Genomic DNA, 19,469 nt, shown 5'->3' with positions numbered 1-19,469 from the left:
GGTTCCAAAATAGAGAAAGCCACACCACAACACAGAAGCTGTGCTGAGAGCCCTTACCCCAGAAGGCTTTGTGACAGGGAATAATGGTGCCATCGGCTTTCCCACATTCCTTTCTCTTTGTTTCCTTCGCCTCTCGGACATGTCTTTGCTTATTAGCATGTTGAGCAGAGTTCATCACAAATGAAACTCAGACTAGTGTTAATCTTATAATTTATTATCCTCTAGAAGATCTGATCCTGAAAGATTTTTCCAGTATTTCAGTATGAGACTTTTCAAACTACGGAAAACTTGAAAGACTTGAATAGTGAATGCCTGTATATCCACCACGTAGGGCATGGATTCTATAATTAGCATTTTGCTGTACGAGCTTTATTGCATCTATCCATCTGTCTACCCCTCAGTGCACTTAGCAATCATGTTATTTTTTGATGCATTTCAAAGTAAGTTGCAGACATCAGTACTTTCATCCCCAAACACTTTAACATATATATGATTAACTGGAGTTTGGTGTTTGTTTATAGTTATTTGGGGGTGAGGGGGGTAAAATTTATACAAAGGGAAATCTATTAAGTCTGTTATTCCCTAAGTTTTGACCAGTACATACATTTGTCTAACCCAAATTCCTATCAAGATACTGAACATTACTATCACTCCCAGAAGGTTCCCTAGTGCCTTCCCCAGCCAGCCAGTCCTCACCCAGCCTCTTCTGGTAGTTTTCCATTCTCAGTTACTTTTGCCTATTCTAGAACTTCATATAAATGGAATCATTGCGGCACGTGCTCTTTCGTATGTCGTATCTGAAAGGTTTTAACTAGTGCTTTAAACAGAAGTTTAGGGACTCTGTCAACTTCATTTACCCACCTTCTTCCTGTTTCGCAAGTTCAGAGGTAATTAGGAGTGGCAAACTGCAGGAAATCTCAAGGCAACTGATGGATCCTGATAGTGTATTTGTATTAAGTATATATGTATGTATTTTTAAACCTTAAGTATATATAATTCGGTGCTGAGAATCCTACATCTGACCACCCTGATATTGTAAGACAGGTGTTCCCCTGTAGAATCTGAGGAGCTAAGACCCCTTTCCCTGGCCACACTACTGAGGAAACTGATTCTGAGTGGAAGTTTAGGATGTTTTCTTTGGCCTGGTTTTATCCATAGCCAGACTAGCAGTGTGCCGTAATGACATTCAGATTGTGAAAGAAATAGACCGAGGGAAGGTTACTTGGAGGCTGGTGGGGGTGCCTGAAGGACCAAGTGGCAGGTTAACCAGTGTTTTTAGGTAACTGCAGGCTTTCTGAGGTTTGTGTACTTCCTCCTCACCCCTCCCCACCATGCCAAAAGATAAGCCTGCTCCTCGATGAAAAGTAGATTGTGTACATTGAACTAGAACCCAAATACATAATCCTCATTAATCTTTTAGATTCTTGACCCACTTATTAAAGCCAGTACTTGGCATATAACCCAGAGTTATGTGGCAAGCAATAATAAAGTTAATTGGAATCTAGGCCTCCCAACTTTTTTATTCTTTCAGCAGTTTCTTGGCACTTTGAGTAAAAGATTGCTTTTACAGTAGGCTGTTCTGGTATGAGAAGGTCGTTTGGCAAGTATTAGTTCCGTGTGTTTCCTTCACGTCATGTCAAGTCAGGGCCACGTATTTCCTCCCGGTCATGTTCGTGTCATGTCCATGTATTTCCTTTCTGTCAAGTTGCAGATGTGGGTCTAAGCCCTGACCTCTGGGTCAGGGAAAGGGCCAGCTGGTAGTTGTGGGGTGCGAGGTGCTTTCAGGGAGCAAGACCCAATATCAGCAACCCAAGGGGTATAGGAAAGACAAAAATGAGGGGGCAGGTGGGAGGTGAGAGCCTGAGACCGTGCTCTGGAAGCCAGAGCTCCCTGGCTTTCCTCTCTCCACCAGCCTAGCCTGGGGCAAACACAAAAGGCTTTAATAGGAGCCTTCGTCACGGAAGACGGACAAAGCACTTTTGAAACAGAACAGCTCTGTTATCTCTCAGCCTAGTAGAAAAGGGGAGTGGAAAAGAAGGTGAAGATGTAAAGGGGATTGAAGTAGCGGGACACAGCAATGAACATGGTAACGACCTGAGTGCCGCCCTGTGAGACACAGCTGAAGTGGAGACCGAGCCCGCTCTGTGGAAAAGGAGTTCTTCATTGTTAGCGGCCATGTCTGGTCGCCTCGGCAAGGACAGCCCTGAGCCCGCTGGCAGATAGTTACTCATTCCCTGCCATGCGCCTTTCCCCTCCCCCAGCCCATTCTGCCTCCCTCTCCTAAAAGCAGTTGACAAGGTTAGAAAATCAGGACAAATAATTTACTTCAATCCGTCTTTGTCTTTCTTGAGGCCATGCGCAATTCAGTCTGGGAGGAGAAGGAAAAAAAATCGCCCAGACCCTGGCCAGTGACCCTTTTTCAGATGTGGAATCAAAGCCCACTCTAGGCTGAGAGCCTGTCTGCTGCTAAGAGGCAGAAGACAGAGATGGTGATGAATTCTTATGTGGTTTCTGGGCCTGGGAGTGCAGCTGTCAGCAGTCTTTAGAGTTCTTTGCACAGCCTAAGGAACGGATTTTGACGTCAGCAGTCGCCTGATGGGATGGGCACAGAGCATCTGGTGAGGCTGAGGAGGCGATGGCTCAACCACTCGGCCCCCTGCTCCTGGGAAGGGGAGCACTGTCCAAGCAAGGCTCTCTGGCCAGAGGAGAGGGTCTGCCACTTTGCCCCCCTGCAGCAGGAAGCAGGCTCGGCTGCCAGTGGCACCTGTGAAAGTGAGAGCAGTGCCCTCTATGGGCAGTTTGGGAGTGTCCATGGAGGAGAGCTTCAGTTTCCTCACACGAAAAGTGGGATAATGTTTGGCTGGCTGTGAGTCAAGGCTCTGCAGGATTGCTCAGAGAAGGGATCAGCTGGAAGTTTTGGAGTGTGAGGTGCTTTGGGGGAGTGCCAACCTTGTGCCAGCAACTCAGAGAGTCAGAGAAACGTAAAAATGAGGAGGGAAAGGGAGTTAGAGAATTCAGACGGGTGCAGAGGGAGACTGTTGGCTGCCTTCCCCCTTTTCCTGTTAGCGTAAAAGTGACCGGTGTATTAGCGATAGCTAACAAACGTTTGTCATCGAACACCACCAGTGTGCTAGCTGTGTACAAGGCATACGGTGGGACCTAAAGAAAACAGCGTGACGCAGGGTTCTTACCCTCAATGGTTCTTTAGTGTCTCTGGGACACACCATAAAACAGTTAATCAGGGAAGTAATCCTGCAAAGCAGAAGGTGTTTCTGAGCCAATAAGGTCATCAGTGCTGAGTGGAAGAGGCGAGGTGGAAGGTGTCTCCGGCCCCGTGGCTCAGGCCTAAGGAGACCGTGTGTATTTTCCAACTGCCAGGGGGTCCTAAGGCACCAACAACTCCCAGGCAGCAGAAAGGGTGTTGGGAGGGAATGTCTGATGTCAGGAGCCAAGTCAGCTGTAGAAACTTCTCTCATGCTCCCATTTACACCAAAGGAAAGTAAAAGGAAAGTGATTCCTTTCCCATCCTCCTCTACATGGGCCCCAACTTTTAGACATGTTGACCAGACTGATTCCTGCTGTCCTGATATTTGGCCCCATGTGGTAGCCCTGCACACAGCCGTGACTTGTACCGCCTCCTGAAAGGGAGGTTTCCCACGGGCCTTGGAGCCAAGTTGCACCAAAGCTTGAGGTCTGCCTGTGCCCAGCACACTTCCTGGCATACAGAAGACCCATCACAACTCTTTCTTCCCCCTCCTTCAACTCCCAGTATTTATTAAAAAGCTGGGTGTCATCTGCATGGCTCTGCCGCCTGGTGATGGGGGATGGAGACCTCTCCATGCAGAGCTCCACCTCCCATCACCAGCCCATGGGCAACCAGAATCCTGTGGTCTAAACAAGCAGATGTCAGATGGCCTGAGCAGCAGTATCTCCAGTGTTTGTTTTTGTTCTTGTTTTCAGCCATATGGGGAATACATTTTACACAGCCCTGGCAGGGAAAAATAGTCTAAACAGAGTCATCCTGAAAACTTTCTGAAAATGGAGTATTTCCAAGCATTTTTTGAAGACAAGAGTCCATTATGGTGATAACTTTCAAGACCTTATATTAACAAACACAAGTGTAAGTTTTCAGTCAGTTCACGTGAAGTGCAGTAGTAAGGAAGCATGGCCATTTCTCATCTCTCTCCAGAAATGTCACTCATCCAAAACCACAGAAAAAGAGGAGAACACTAAATGGTTCTCTTCCATTACATCTAACCTGTCTCTTCCCCTGAAATGCAGAACATTTCTGGGAAAGCTGTCTATTCAGATAGTTTTTTAACTCAAGCCTAGGAGGTTAAACTGCATGAGGTATGTAGATCAGAATGATATCTGTGTGTCTGAATGCTCTTCTTTGTCTAGACTAAAATGATCATATTTCCTCTCTGCTGGTTCTGGGCCATGAGGGTGAGTTTGAGGCAAGGAGAAAAGATGAGCTCCGGTTCCTCCCCATCTCCACAGCTCAGGCTGAGGGCTTGGGCAGACCACAGCTCCAGACACTCTGCTTTGGTGCCAGGGCGGGGACCTGCCAATCTCTGCTCAAACAGGTCCTCTTCGCTGCCATGTCCCTCCTGGCCCTGAGCTTCCACCAAGACAGGTTCCAGTTGCTGAGGAAGGAGTCCGGGGTTACAGGCTGCGAGTCCAGTGCCGAGGACCCTGAGTTTTTCCGGAACTAGAACCAGCTCAGCTTGACTTAGCCACGGCAGTTCGTGGAACAATAAAACAACTTCCTAGCCTGGGCAAAATCGTTCTGAGAGCATCCATTAGCATTTCCCAGCCTGTCTGCAGCCTGGAACAGCTCTCTGGATACCCGGGCTTCTGGGTCAGGCATCTGTACCCCCAGCGCTTTGGGAGGCTGAGGTGGGAAGGATCCCCTGAGCCCAGAAGTTCAAGGTTTCAGGGAGCCATGATTGCGCCACTGCACTCCAGCCTGGGTGACAGAGTGGGACCATGTCTCAAAACAAAGAAAATTTTAAAAACCTGGGCTTCTGCTGGCCTATGTCAGTTGACTAGTGGGTGACTCCTGGGGCAAGCAGGAAAGAGCGGAGCGGAGAAGCAGCGGGGGTGCTCAGCTCTGTTCACTCTGATGCCAAAAGGCCCTTTGGCAAAATTTCACAAATTGTACCACCAAGGGATGCTGATTGGACAGGTCACCTGGGGCTTCGGATGTTAAGTGATTATGATGCTAATGAAATATATAATATGACTTTATTTCAAAGGATACCTTGGAGTCACCCCACCATTTCAGCCCTTTCCTTCCCCGGCACGCTGCACAGCCATGGAGAACAGCTTTTCCAGTGTAGACTCTAAAGAAATGGAAACTACACTTTAGTTCATTCACAGATTCATTCAATAGATTGTCTGTTTACCATGTGCCAGGCCCAGCGGGTGACAAGGCAAATAAAATATGCTTGATGCCAACCCTCATTGGTGTCTACAGTGGTGGTAAGCTCTGCATGTGCGTAGAATAGAAGAATGCAGGAGAGGCAACTGGGAGATGGGTAAGGGAGACTTTTCTCTGAATAACATTTTGTATCTTTTAAATTTTGAATCGTGAATGTATCAAAAAATAAGTGTAAGTAAAATGTTTTACAACTTTAAAATAGGTTTTACTGGGCTGGAGCACTCACAGGACAACAGAGCAGAAGTGGAAACAAACTAACCTTTTATTGAGCATTTTCTGTGAGCTAGACCTTCAGCCAGGTGCTTTCTGTACATGATACCTTTTAATCCACACAACCCTGGACAAAGGCCGTATCATCCTCATTTTTATCCATTTTAAATGGAAGCTTGCCAGGTACGGTGGCTCACACCTGTAGTCCCAGCACTTTGGGAGGCCAAGGCAGGAAGATCACTTGAGCCCAGGATTTTGAAACCTGCCCGGGCAACATAGTGAGACCCTATCTCTACAAAAAAGAAAAAATAGCCAGGTACAGTGGCTCATGCCTGTAATCCTAGCACTTTGGGAGGCCAAGGTGCGCAGCACTTGAGTCCAAGAATCTGAGACCAGCCTGGACAACATGACGAAACCCCGCCTTTGCAAAAAAAATAACAAAAGATTAGCCAGGTGTGGTGTTGCATGCCTGTAGTCCCAGCTACTAGGGAGGCTGAGGTGGGTGGATCAATTGAGCCCAGGAGGTCGAGGTTGCAGTGAGCCTGCACTCCAGCCTGGGCAACAGAGCAAGACCCTGCCTCAAAAAACAAAAGGCATGGTGGCACCTACCTGTCGTCTTAGCTATTCAGGAGGCTAAAGTGGGAGGATCACTTGAGTCCAGGAGTTCAAGAGCAGCTTGGGCAGCATAACAAGACCTCTTCTTTATTAAAAAAAAAAATGAATAATAAAAATAAAAATAAATGGAAGCTTTGGGAGGTCTGGGGAGTTTCCCTTGTATCATGCTGCCCCTGCTGAAGGAGGCAGCACTTAAAACAGGGCCAAAGAAAGTCATGGGGGTGGAGGGAGGCGTTTTCTTCAAGGGGCAGAGCCAACCTGCTCTGACAGTGTCCTTCCCGTGCCTCTGGGCTGCTGGGGCCAGTGCTTAGAGACAGCCTCAGTTTGCTCCAGGGGTCAGATTTGTTTCCCTCCGCCTTGCTGAGCTCAGTCTGGTTGACAGCAGTCAGGTGACAGCCTGAGCCAGCAGTCACTTCTGTGGCTGGAGGAAGATACCTTCCCGAACCCCCAGCTGCCTGAGGAGAGGTGGCGCTTGCTCTGTGCTCTTCTGCTGGGTGTCAGATGCACGGCTTTGTCTGCCAGCCGGCTGGCTGGAGAATTGTTTTTCCGATTGTCTGACCCAGGCTCCTTACTTGCACTTAGAGGAAAAAGCATCCAAGCCCTGGTACAAAAGGTCCTCTTTCTCATTTCTTTGAAAAAAGAGCAGTAAATGAGCTCATTATCACTGCAACCCAAAAAGGAGGAGGAGGGGAAGAAGAGAAGGTGGCTGCTCCCCACTGCCTAGTTCTGCCCCTGGCCAGGTTTCCTGGGGAAGGGGGCCTGGATCTGGTCCAGAGTGGCCAAGGCCGGATGGCTGGGACAGGTGGTCCATACTGGGGGCAGTGCTAGAGCCACTGGATGCTTTGAGACTAGCTTTCTCTGCTATGGTCCAGAAGAGGGACAGGTGTCTGTGCCCCATCTCATCCCCTGAACGCAGAGCTCCATCCAGGACTGCTGGCCTCCAAGAAGCAAAAGGCCTTCCGTTTGGGCGTAAGTGCCTGCCTCGCCTTTCCTTCTCATAGGTTTCTGTGTGCAGGTGCTCTAGAAATCATCCTCACTCCCCAGAGCTTGCGGTCATACAGTGTCAGTTATCTGGTGAATGCTGATGATTTGCCAGGCACTACCCTAGGCACTCAGGGTAGCAAGGAACAAAGCCGGCAAAGTCTCCACTCCCATGGAATTGAAATGCTAGCGTGAGCAATGAAATGGTCAGGTCTGGCCTGTGATTGCGGCCTCTCCCCAGTCTCTGCTGGTCTGGGAGAACTGCTGGGGAATGAAATAGAGATGCCTTGAAAGAGAGGCTCTTCGGTGTTTCTAGCAGCTAATAAGCCCAGACTGTCACCGTCTCACTCCCTTCAGAGCAGTACTTCAGACCTTGTGGGCTGGGGCCGGAGAACGCCTGTCTTAGACCTGAGCAGCAGAGAGTCCTGATACTTTGCAGGCTGGTGCTGGTGCTGGGAAGCATCTGAAAGAGACCTGGAGGTCAGCCCCCATTGGCGCTGTGGTGAGCTGGCAACGTTTACCCCAAGCCTGACTACCTTTTGTTCTTTCTTCCATTTCAGATTGAGAAAATCATGAGTTCTATTGGAGAAGGGATTGACTTTTCTCAGGAACGGCAGAAGATCTCAGGTACCGTACCAAGTAGCCCTTTCCCCACAGAACCCAGCGGTCTGGCTGCTTTCTGGCTCAGGCGTTCCTCTCACACAGAAGACAGATGTTCAGCGGGTGGGAGAGGTCAGCTTCAGACCACGTCACGCTCCTGTAATTCACAGTCCCCCATACCTAGACAGCCCCATCTTGCTGTTATTTTTAGAGCCGTGACTCCTTTTACCTATGGGAGGGGAAAAGGTACAAAATGAATTTTAAGCTGCCTGTTAGGAAAAATTTTTAGATCAACAATCGTCACTTATTCATTATTTTATGGACTTTCTTAGATGCGCTTAAATCAGAGTGCACCTCAGTGTTGGTCTCTGCATCTTCCGAGGTGGCTCTCAAGGGTCTCATCTGTGACAGTGGCAGAGCACTGGGTTAGACCAGGGGTCTCAGACTCGTAGCATGCATGTGAATTGCCTGGGAGGGTGACTGTGCTGTTTCCTCTTCCCACAGTTCCTTGTGCCTGACTCAGTTTACTTCATCACTTACCATTCCTACACTGTATCACTGCTACTTTGGTCATTCTTTTCTAAGCCCTAGTAGTGAGGTCAGCTTCTGTTTTCTTTGTTTGAAACATGGAATGGGGAGGCCATCTGAGCTGTTTTATCTGATAATAGGATTGTACTGTGTTGCTTTCTCAGGTGAGATGCTCTTAAAGGTGCCTCTCAGAGCAGGTCTCACACCTCTTCCCCCAAGCATTCAAGGATGGTTCGGGCACCCGGGCATCCAGGCTGAAAGCAGCCCAGCCGGGAGCCTGGCCTGTCTTCACCTTCATGGAAATGCCTCTCTGCGCCGAAGGGGTGGAAATTCTTGCTCACTCGGGAGGCTCCATCCAGGATTGACCTGTCAGTCTCAAGTGACACCTCTGTTTCCTTCATGGGCTTCTGTGGCCCTGGGCAGGAAGTCTGTTGGGTGGGCTTGAGTGTGCACATCAGGGAGAAAGGAGCATCATAGACCATGGGGCCTGGTGGGGACGGCCTGGGCTCTGGAGCCTCACAGTCCTGGGTTCAAATCTTGGCTCTAGAGACATACGTGTCTTGGCAAGTCACTTAATGTCTCTGCACCCCTCACCCCATATCTGCAACCTTTGGATAATAGTGTCAACCTCACAGGTTTGCTGTGAATGAGTAGTAGATACAAATACTTCAGTTAAAAGATGTTCCTTTTTTTTCTTTTTTTTTTTTTGAGACAGAGTCTCGCTTGCTCTGTCACCCAGGCTGGAGTGCAATGACAATCTTGGCTCACTGCAACCTCCGCCTCCTGGGTTCAAGCGATTCTCCTGCTTCAGCCTCCCGAGTAGCTGGGATTACAAGCATGTAACACCACACCTGGCTAATTTTTCTATTTTTAGTAGAAATGGGGTTTCACCGTGTTGGTCAGGCTGGTCTCGAACGCCTGACCTCGTGATCTGCCTGCCTAGGCCTCCCAAAGTGCTGGGATTACAGGCGTGAGCCACCACACCCGGCCCTGTGTTCCTTTTGTCCGTGAAATCATTACCTGCTCATATCGAGAAACCTAGAGAACAGAGGCTTCTGCTCGCTGGCTGGCCTCCCTCCACAGTTTTCAGTCCTGGTTCCCAGAGCCACCATCCCTCCAGCAGCAATGTTTCCCTGGGTGCCAGCAGAGAGGGCTGAGCTGAGCTTGGTCCGTTTTCGTCAGTCTTGGATTATGCTGGAGTCTGCAGAGGTGGCTTTCCTGGCTAAATTTGTGGATCTGTTTTCAGGATCTGTTGCTTACAACTCAGTCAAGCCATCTCACACTCTGTTGTAGTTTGTAGGCTTTTCCAAGGATCGAGTGTTTGCAGGAAATGGATGTTCAGGACTGAGACAAACACTGTTACCATTTCAAAGCCGTGCTTTGACAACAGGGATGGGAGGGATAACAGTCAGTTCCATTGAGGATGCTTTCTGCTTTCTGTGTCCAAGGAGCAGGAGCCAGAATCACTTGCATGCGCTTGAGAACTGAGTCAGAAACAGCCGTTGCTTCTTGGATTTGATAAGTCGGGAGATGTGGCAGCACCTTGGGAAGTGCCCTCCCCTTGGAAGGGTTAATGCTGAGCTCTTCCCTTGACATCTGGTCTTCTGTCTGATCCCACCAGCCAGTTTTCTTGTTTTGTTTTGTTTTGTTGTTGTTTTTTGAGACGGAGTCTCGCTCTGTCGCCCAGGCTGGAGTGCAGTGGCGTGATCTCCACTCACTGCAAGCTCCGCCTCCCGGGTTCACACCATTCTGCTGCCTCCGCCTCCTGAATAGCTAGGACTACAGGCACCCTCCACCACGCCTGGCTAATTTTTTGTATTTTTAGTAGAGACGGGGTCTCACCATGTTAGCTAGGATGGTCTTGATCTCCTGACCTTGTGATCCGCCCGCCGCAGCCTCCCAAAGTGCTGGGATTACAGGCATGAGCCACCGCGCCCAGCCCACCTACCAGTTTTTGTCCCCCATGAACCCATATGAGTGTTGACAGGCAGTCTGTCTCTACCCTTGGGTTTTTGGATCCCAGCACACAGTCTTATTTTAGTACTGGTTTTCTTGAACCGTCCTCTGTAGTCCAGCTTGGAAAAGTCAAGAACAGGCACATGTGGGGGACCACCTAAACAGAGGGTTCATCCACTCGGGCTGCAGAGCCCCAGGCTGCTGTGTCTGCACCACTACCAGCTGCTGAAGCATGGAGAGGATGGGTCCAGGCCTGCCCGGGAATCGTGTCTGATGGGTCAGGAGGGGGCTTTTCCCCAGGATCTCAGGGAGTACCGTCTTCAGCTCGGACCAAAACGGAATCACTGTTTATTTTGACTGGTCAGTATCAGGGTTCAGATTGTCCTTGGGTTGGGCGTCAGGATCAGGGAGAAAAGATCTGGGCTGTGGGGTTAGCCTGGGTAGAGGAGGAGCAGGCCCTCCAGCAGGCAGCCCTGCACAAAGTGTGGGATTGCTTAGCACCACTGGTTTTGCAGAGGCGCCCGCACCCCCAGCCGAGGGGCACGACCACAGCATTGGAGTCTCAGTCCTGTTTTAGGGCCACGGGCCCCTGGGCTGCCACCACTGGAGCTAGTTATCTGAATCCCCAACAGAAGCGTTTGCAGCAAACTCATCCCTGTGCCAACTCCCATTCTCAGGAGTCCAGGAGGGTATGCCTCCCCACTGGCCAAGGCCACTCTGGCTCTGTCAACAAAGGCCTTCTCCGTCAAGCAGAAGGGAACTTGCTTGGCTGTCTTCTGATAAAGCCAGCCATGTTAGGTGTTGAGTAGCTGGTCAAGCAGGATCCTTCCGGGGCCTGATGAGAACCCTCTCTTTGCCAGGGCTTATCTACAGCCTATTGGGATACCAGTATCTCCCAGCATATTTAGAGGGTGACCCCTGGACTTGTGTCCCTGTACCTGTTTTATCTTTTTGCCTGTCTGCATCTGTACTTGGGATTTGGCCCTGGTTTCCCTCTTGCCCTTGGCCATTGCTCTTCTCCCCCAGAATGTGAGTGGCCTGCTGTGGGAATGGAGCACTTCCCCTGGGCTCTAACAGACCCCAAGAGAAATCTGTCCCCAATTGGTTTGGTATACTCACCTGAGGAACATCAAGTGTAACGGCCTTATTTCATTGCCTGTTTTTATGAGAAGCACAGTCATTCCTAATGTGGCAAGTGGGGGGGTCACTTACCTGTGGGCTATGCCCTTTGGGTCTGGTCATTCCTCTGTCCTCTCCTGGCTGTCCTGGAAACTGTCAAACAAAGCTCTGGGAGCAGTCCCTCTCTATTCTTCCTGACAGGCTGTTTCCAGCCCCTGGAGCTGGAGGTAAAGTTTCACATCTCCGCCCTTCATATGCATTTGTGCAGCCAACATCGGCTATTGGGAAATCTGTCATTTCGCTGTGATGCTAGTGCTGCTGTCTCCTTCTCCCTCAGCAGCCACAGCAGCAGTCGCTTCTGCTCCGATGTGATGTCCGATCCCTGATGTATTTTCCTGAGCTTGGAAGGGGGAGGGTGAGGAGGGGAGGAAGGGGAGGGCCAGACATTACGAGAGTGAGCAAGGACTGTGGAGCCAGCAGCAGGCAGCGTGGAGCCCAGGAGCCTTTAGACAAAGCATTCTGCTGCGGCTCTGTCAGCGCACACATCCACCGGCAGCAGGCAGGACCACAGCTGCCCAGCTGGGGGATTACAAGCAAGAATGAATCAGCACCCGGGGACACTTGACTTCATGGGCATACAAGAACCTGCCACGTAGGCTGCTGGAGCAGACTTCCCCATTCAAGGGCAGGGGAGCTCAAGTATCCCCGAGACGCAGCATCTTGGAGCGCTGTGGCAGCGTGCATCCAGAAGGCCGCCGGGTCCCTGACCACCATCTGTTCTGCAGGAGACAGAGGAGAGGGAGTGGAGGCTGGCACAGTTGGTCACCAGGGTCTTGTAGATAACCAAGGAAGTTGGCATTGTCCTGCCCCAAGGGGCAGAAAGTGCCTGGGAACGGCAGGATGACTCTCACCGCGTCGGGAGGTCACTGGAGGTGACGTTTTTAGTGGGTCCTTCTTTTCCTTCCTTGTACCTCTTTTTCCTCCTTTTCTCTTTTTTCCTTCTTTCATCTGTTCTTGCCCACAAGACTCAGAGAAGTAGGTTGGGGTTCAGGCATCCAGCTCAGAACATCCAAGGTCTGCCAGAAAGGGCTGAACTTTTGTCCTCCCTGCACCACCACGATCCCCATCCTGACCGAGGAGCAAATAGATGTCCTCCCTTCCCTGCTCATCCTTAGAGGAGAGCGCCAAGGTCTGGAGACCCTGGGACGACCGTGGCTGTCTTCATCACTCCGCCAAAGACAGAACAGCGCAGGACGTGAATAGACTTAAGCCGCCACCGCTCAGCTGACAGAGGACCACTTCCTTTTTCTCTCTTTTATCTGGTTGGGTTTTGTCTTCTTTACCCAAGAACTGAATTTGCCCTGCCTGCTTTCTACCTGAGCAGGCAGGTGAGTCACTGGGACAGCTGCTATCAGAAGAGGAAAATGAATGTCCAGCCCCTGAAAGCCAGCCCAGCCCAAGAAAGCAACACTTCAGACGGCGTGCTGGCCCAGGAGACGCCCTGCTCGCCAGCTGCCAGAGTCTAGCTGTGGACCAGGCTCCTGGCCCACTGGCCGCGCAGCGCGGCGGAATGCGATGCTGCCGTCCCAGCAGAGCCACACCTGAGCCCGACCCCCGAGCCCCGGCCCATGTGCCCCACTCAGCCCCTTGCTGCCTTGAGCCTCTGAGCACAAAGGGCCGGTGGCCATGGTTTGCTTATTCCGGGACTGCTGGGGGAAAACAAGTAAAAGTCTCTTTTCTCCCCCTGCCGTGTTCTGTGCTGCTTGTGTTGCATGTGCTGGGTTCCGCTGAACAGCCGCCGCTGCTGCTTCCCTCCCGGAGCCCTCGCTGTGTGCCTGTGTCCCTCAGCTGCATGAAGATGTGTGCTCTCTCCTGACTGGTTTATGCTGCAAGGTCGCAGAACTTGCCCCTCGCCACAGCCCCGCAGGGGCTCCAGAAGTTGCATGGATGAGAGGAGTGGCGGGGCTTGTGGGCACTTAGGAGCTCCCTCAGCCCCCTCTAGTGCCTGTGGGGACAGACTTTCTGAACTATCTCAGCGCGTACGCTGATGAGGAGTTGACCTGGAGACTGTTGGGGGTTGGCTTCCCCACCCCGACCTGTGGGCAGAGATGGTGCATGTGCAGCCGTGGCCCTGGAGCAGCTCAGACCTGGGGGTGTGAGTGGGCAGCAGCTGCCCGAGGCTGGGCAGTGTGTGGACAGCACCAGGTCCTCCTGTCCTTGGCTGTACACAGAAGAGGAGCTGCGTGTCCGCTGCTCTCTGGTCTCTTGTATATAGTTTGGCTGTTTCATGGTAATGACTATGATGTGGCAATGCCATCTGTCTTCCTCTGAGTGCCGCTGCTACCGGCTTAATGGTTTTTCCCTTTTCAAGCGTCTGCCGATTCCTCTCTCGTCAGGTTCGCGGATGCTGGAGCAGAGTGTCGGGGAGTGGCTAGAGTCGATTGGGCTGCAGCAGTATGAGAGCAAGTTGCTTCTGAATGGCTTTGACGATGTCCGCTTCCTGGTAAGTGGTTGCAGGCCTCCTCAATGGCAGGGTGCTGCTCAGTGGAAACAGGCCTCCCTGGCCTCCCCTCTGGCCCCACAGGAGTCTGCAACAGTACGTAGACCCAAATCCCAGGGACAGCTCACTGAGGTCAGTCAGACACCAGGAAGTCAGCCAGGTGATATGTGCCTTCTTCCCAAACTCTCCCTCTCCCTCTGCCCCAGAAACGGCTCCGGAGGGAGCTCTCTTTGCAGATCTGCATCCCAAGAAGGGGGGTCCCTGATTCATCCCTGTGTCCCCTTCCTGGCTGTGTATCCATCAAGGCTGGGTACGAGTCCCTGATTCGGTCCTGTGTCCCCTCCCTGGCTGTGTACCCATCAAGGCTGGGTACAAGGATTTTATTTATTTCTCAAAACTTCGTGTCAAGTGAGTTGTCACTGAAGCAAGGAGCCTTGCCTCCAGCAGAAAGACCCCTTCCCTGCCCAGCCAAGGCCCAGTGCCTGGGGTAGAGTCCAGAGTTACAAAGCCTTATGTACCCGTGGCCTCAGAGATGGCCCAGAGGAAAGGCTGAGTTGATGGCTTGGAGGATGGGTTGCTTTGAGAAGCTCTCTCACAACACACAAGGGCCAAAAAGAAAAAGAAAAGAGAAACCAGGGTGTTTCATCTGGATCCCTACAGAATAGGGACCCAGTTAGGACCCTGGGCTTAGGATCTGGTGCACCCTCTGTCATTTCAGAAAAGTAGCTCTGAGCAGGGTTCCCGTCACTGTCCCTCTCTTGAAAGCCCTTCCTGAGGCCTCTGCATGGGCCGGGGCTGCCCCCAGGAGCGGGCATTTGAGCCGAAGTTAATGATCACGATCACTGACACTTCTCACTGCTGGTCGCTGACACTTCTTACTAGCGCTTACTATGTGCTTGGCGCCGCTCTTAGTGGTTTGCATGAATTAGCTCATTGAATCTTCCCAGCATCCCTGGGATGTGGACTTGTATTAATCTCCATTGCCCAGATGAAGGAAATGAGGTAGCGTGGCTAGGTCACTTGCTCAGGGTCACACTGTCAGTCATTGGCAGGGTGGAAATGTGCGTCCAGTGCTCTGGATCTGGAGATCCGGCTCCAGCCACTCTGCTGCACAGCCTCTTTCTTCTCTATGGATACAGGGATGGGGGTGTGGCCACCTATGTGCTTTACATCACCTTCTAGCCTTAGTCATGTTGGTTGAGTTAGACCCACTCGCTCCGAGGGGATCTGTCTCCTCTGCCTGCCTTGCTCTGCTGCCTCAGTTGGGGGCTGGGGGCAGAGTCAGCACGCAGCTCGCACCACCTGCACTTTGTTCTCCAGTGGGGGCTTCTGAGGGCTTCTCGCTGATGGGGTTGTGTTTGGGGCCTCCTGAATAGTGGCCTGCCCAGGAGCTGGGCTGAGGCTTCCAGGAGGGACCCACCTCACCCAGAGCCATCTCCAGCTCCAGGGCAAAAGATACTGTGGTGTGCAACAAAGCACCCTTCCCAAGCCAGCTTTGGGACAGTTAATTTTCAGCTTTTAGAAATCTTAAGTTTTAAAATAGCAATTTTTTTCTTGTTAAAAGTTAAACTCAGTATATTTATGGTTCTTTTAAAAGTTAAACTGAGTATATTTATGGTTCTTTTAAAAAGTAAACTAAGTTTATTTATGGTTCTTGTGACCTAACTCCTGACTCACCATGTTCCTCGGGGAAGGATGACAAACTCGGGACGGAGCGGGAGCTCAAGCCATGTGTGGGGACCCAGGTTGGCCCCTGGCCCCTGACCCAGGTTGAGGGGCCTTCCCTCTCTCAGCTCACCCCTTCCTCAGGCTGGCTGTCAGATGGGCAAGTGAGGGTGGTCTTAGGGCGTTTCCTCCCTGTACTTCAGGATGCTAGAGGCTGAGCTGTTACTTCCTACCCCTCCTTCTGCTGATTTTGGAAAGGACAGGGTTCCTACCCCTTGAATAGCCCAAGACTCCGTAGGACTGGAGCAGAGAGCAGCTGAGCAGGCCTTTGAGGAAGTGTGGCCTTGGGCCAAAGCTTCATGCACAGGGCAGCGCCTCTGTAAGATGCATCTGTTTCTATGCTGGAAGGACCCTCATTGAGGGCGGCCTGCAGCTCAGTCCTTCCAGGGGCTCTCAGTGCTGGCAGGTGGAGTCTGTACAAGAAGGAACGTCAAACACGCCTCGGTTGAGCTGGGACCTCAGATACCTAGAGTGGCCTCCTGCGCACAGCATCGTGAATAACCACGTGTGAATGGCCAGGTGGGCTGTCAGGCAAATTGCGTTTTAGCAGCCTGGAAAAAAGAAGGAAACTTGGGCAGGGGAGCGTTTCTGTTATTGAAATATTCCCTCATTGCATGTGGATAATTTACATCACATTAGCTGTGGTGGATCCCATGTGATTAGGTTTCTAATAGGCTACGATGTTTCCCTTGGTTCTGAAATGCCCTGGAGACTGGTCTACAAGATGCGCAAGTAGCTTCCAGGAAGCCAGGCTGGACGTGTCTGAGGAGCATCTGGATACTGAGGCTGTTTGACAGTCGAGGTGTTGCTGTGGGATCTCCTGTGATAGGGCCCCCCACGAGTTGTCGTAGAAGTACAGGGCATTTGTGCACATCACACAGCTCCCTCTCAGGCTGGAAGGGACTGTAGTGTCATGTGGTCTGATCGTCCTCTGCCCAAATCCCTTCCAGGTAGTCTCTGCCATGATAGTTTTTTAGTGACAAGGAATTCACTACCTTATAAAGAAGTCACCATTCATTCTTTGCATTGTGCTGGCTGCTGTAGAGCGTTCTTTATATTGAGTCAAAACCTGTTTCCTTTGGCTTCTGTCTCTTGGTCCCAGGTTTACGTTTTGGGACCACACAGGACATGTTTAAGCCCTTCAGAAAATTGAAGACCTCTGCCCCGGCCCTCAGGTGCCATGCTCTCTTATTCTTCCTCCTGTGATGTGATTGAGCTGGACAGGCAGGCAACTTGAACTTTATCCACACTCTCTTGCTTGCAAACAGAAAGGGCCTTTGATTTAGAGGGGCAGGGCCAGGGCAGTGGGGGCTGCCAGGTGCTCCCTAGGATGGCAGAACTGACACCAGACGCAGGGAGAGAGGGAAACGTGGCTCACACATCTGCCAGCCTGTCAGCCCACGAGCCCACCACACTGCACCTGCATCATAGCTGGTTCCATTTTCACCACAAATCTTATCCACAGGAAATGGGCTTTCTTAGGAGAAGGGAGGAAATGCATTTAATCAGCACGGAAGGAAGGTAATTGGTGGTTGGCAAATGTGTAGCTCGGGGTGTGCTAGCGCAGGTCTCATAAGTGAAGACTCAGCCTGACGCCCTTCACAGAAGTGTTGATTGAATAAACGATGGTGGTCCTGATGCTGGAGTGCTAAGCAGACATTTAAAAAACAACGTTTTTAAAGAGTTGCTAATGTGGGGAAATGTCCACCTTGTAGTGCTGAGTGAAGAAATTGACACAGAAATTCACAATATGATCTTAATTTCTGAAAAAGAAAGCATCTGTGCATAGGAGGTGCAAGGGAGTGAGCCAAGATGTTTTCAGTGCTGTCTCAGGAGGACTCCGGGGGCTTCAGTTCCTCTTTGGAGTGTAATAGTTTTTCTCTGTTTCCCACCGTGAATAGATGTGAAATCAGAAAAGCAAATAACCTAGGTGTCTTAAGGAACTTGATGGTCCAGCTGGGAAAACAAAGCACATGAAAGAGCAGCCAGTGTCAAGTGCAGCGGAGGCTGGCAAGCGCTGCCAGCAGAGGGAGGAGGCCTGGATGGCAGAGATGCTGCTGCTGCCGCCCAAGTGGCAGAGCCAAGTCCAACCTTGAACCTCTGGTTTCTGCTGTCTGTCCCAGGGGTTTCATAGAGAGGGTGGGACTTCAAAAGATCACAGAGAGAGGAAAGGCCTGTTAAGAGGGGCCCACCTGTCTGTGGTGAGTGAGGAGGCTGCTGGGGGGCAGTGACGGGTAGGGCCCTGACCAGGCGGGAGAGACGGCTGCGCCTGACCTCAGGGCTCTCAAAAGCCACATGTGGGAGAGTCCCAAGGTCTCTGAGCCCTCGGCATGGGGGGACGGTCTCTGCGAGTGCCCCACACCAGGCAAAAAGCCCCTTGAGAGAGGTGCACCTTAGACATCCAGGGCGTGGCTGAGAGCCCACGTATAGCAGGCAGTCATGACTCAGGGCATTGGACAAATGGAAGATGGAAATGAGGCTGGCAGCAGGCTCAGGAAGGGTTAGAAATGGACACTGAGTCAGCCAGGCTGGACGGGAGGCTGCCTGCTCCTCCCGTCAATTTCTTTCTCTGCAGGCTCCTGCCACGTGGCAGATAGGCCCCCGCTGTCTTCCTATCTGTTTCTGAGGTGGTGCCAGCTTGTTCCTACATGTTGGAGAGAGATGACAGGTGAAGAGAGGCCAAAGGCGCATAAACTGGGGCCAAGAGCTTCTTCTTTACTGGCTTCTGTGAAACTTTCCAACCAGGTCCCCAAGCCCCTGAGGCTCCCTTCTTGTTCCTGTCCCCTGGATTTGCTCCTCTCTCTCCAGCTCTCTAAACCGGCTTCACGTGAACAGTGGGGCTTGTCATCACCTCCTATGACATCCCTCCTTTTGCCTTCTTCCACCCCAGGCCCAAGAGGCCACTGCCAGCCTAAGCGAGCTGCCACTGGGCACAGAATGGTCGTGGCCAAGAGGCACTCTCCCCAGCCTCCACCTCCACCCCCATCCCATCTCCCTGCACAGCAGTTTATGAGCTGACTGCTATCTTGGAATTGCCTGCCCAGTTGAAGCAGAGCCGTAAATAGGAGGATCAATGGAGCTGAGGCTTGGAAAGGAAAGGAATCCTCTTAGACAAGTGTGGATCTGGCCTCCTGGACTAGCTAAATTCTGTAGTCACTTAAGAATATAATTCCTCTGTATCCCAGGAGTTCATGCTGCACCAGGGCCTTACCATCTCTGCCAGGCCCTCCCTTGGTCTCGGGAGCCTGGCCAAGGGCAGCCCTTTTAGCAAGTGAGACAAGGGGCAGGCTCACTTGGGGCCTGTTCCCAGTGAGTGCTCCTCTTGCTCCCCCTCCCTTTCACTGCCTGACTGCAGCACGTGCGTTCAGGGTGACCGCAGCTGGAACCACTCAGGAGCCCTCCTCTGACTGCCCCGGGTACTGCTCTGGCCTTCTCCAGTCCCCTTTACAGTAGAAGGAACTTTGGGAACATTCTGAATGCCTGTTTCATGCCTGCTAGTTTAACCAACTGCTCTTTAAAGTGGAATGGGACTGGCTGACAGATCCTCTTCCATCACTCCTGATTGCTGGCCTCGTGAGCAGCAGCAGAGGCGTCTTTTCTGGCATCTCGAATGTCTAGGTACTCACTTAGCCAAACACCGCATTGTACACGGGCAGAGAGTAAAGCCCAGGGGCCAGGGCAGCAGGGCCCCTGTCTCTCTGTCAAAGCTATAGACCTAACAGTTCACAGTCATCATCTGAGAACTCCGGGGTCTGAGGAACCAGGGCTCTCAGTACAGTAATGTGCCCAGTG

The 19,469-nt window shown here is 51.5% G+C and overlaps 1 protein-coding gene across 1 annotated transcript in view; it reads left to right on the top strand.

The window, feature by feature from the left end:
- The window catches only part of ANKS1A (ankyrin repeat and sterile alpha motif domain containing 1A), a 201,371-nt gene that overhangs the window by 153,121 nt on the left and 28,781 nt on the right, over window positions 1-19,469 (top strand). Inside the window, exons 12-13 of the mRNA XM_017853620.1 lie at window positions 7,810-7,876; window positions 13,849-13,955. Coding sequence (XP_017709109.1) covers window positions 7,810-7,876; window positions 13,849-13,955 — 174 coding nt within the window. The remainder of the gene's footprint in view (window positions 1-7,809; window positions 7,877-13,848; window positions 13,956-19,469) is intronic.

The sequence above is a fragment of the Rhinopithecus bieti genome, unplaced genomic scaffold (genome assembly GCF_001698545.2).
Source record: "Rhinopithecus bieti isolate Rb0 unplaced genomic scaffold, ASM169854v2 scaffold_36553, whole genome shotgun sequence".
Classification (NCBI taxonomy): Eukaryota; Metazoa; Chordata; class Mammalia; order Primates; family Cercopithecidae; genus Rhinopithecus; species Rhinopithecus bieti.
Note: the sequence above shows the minus strand (reverse complement) of the source record. Positions and strands in the feature narration are given on the sequence as shown.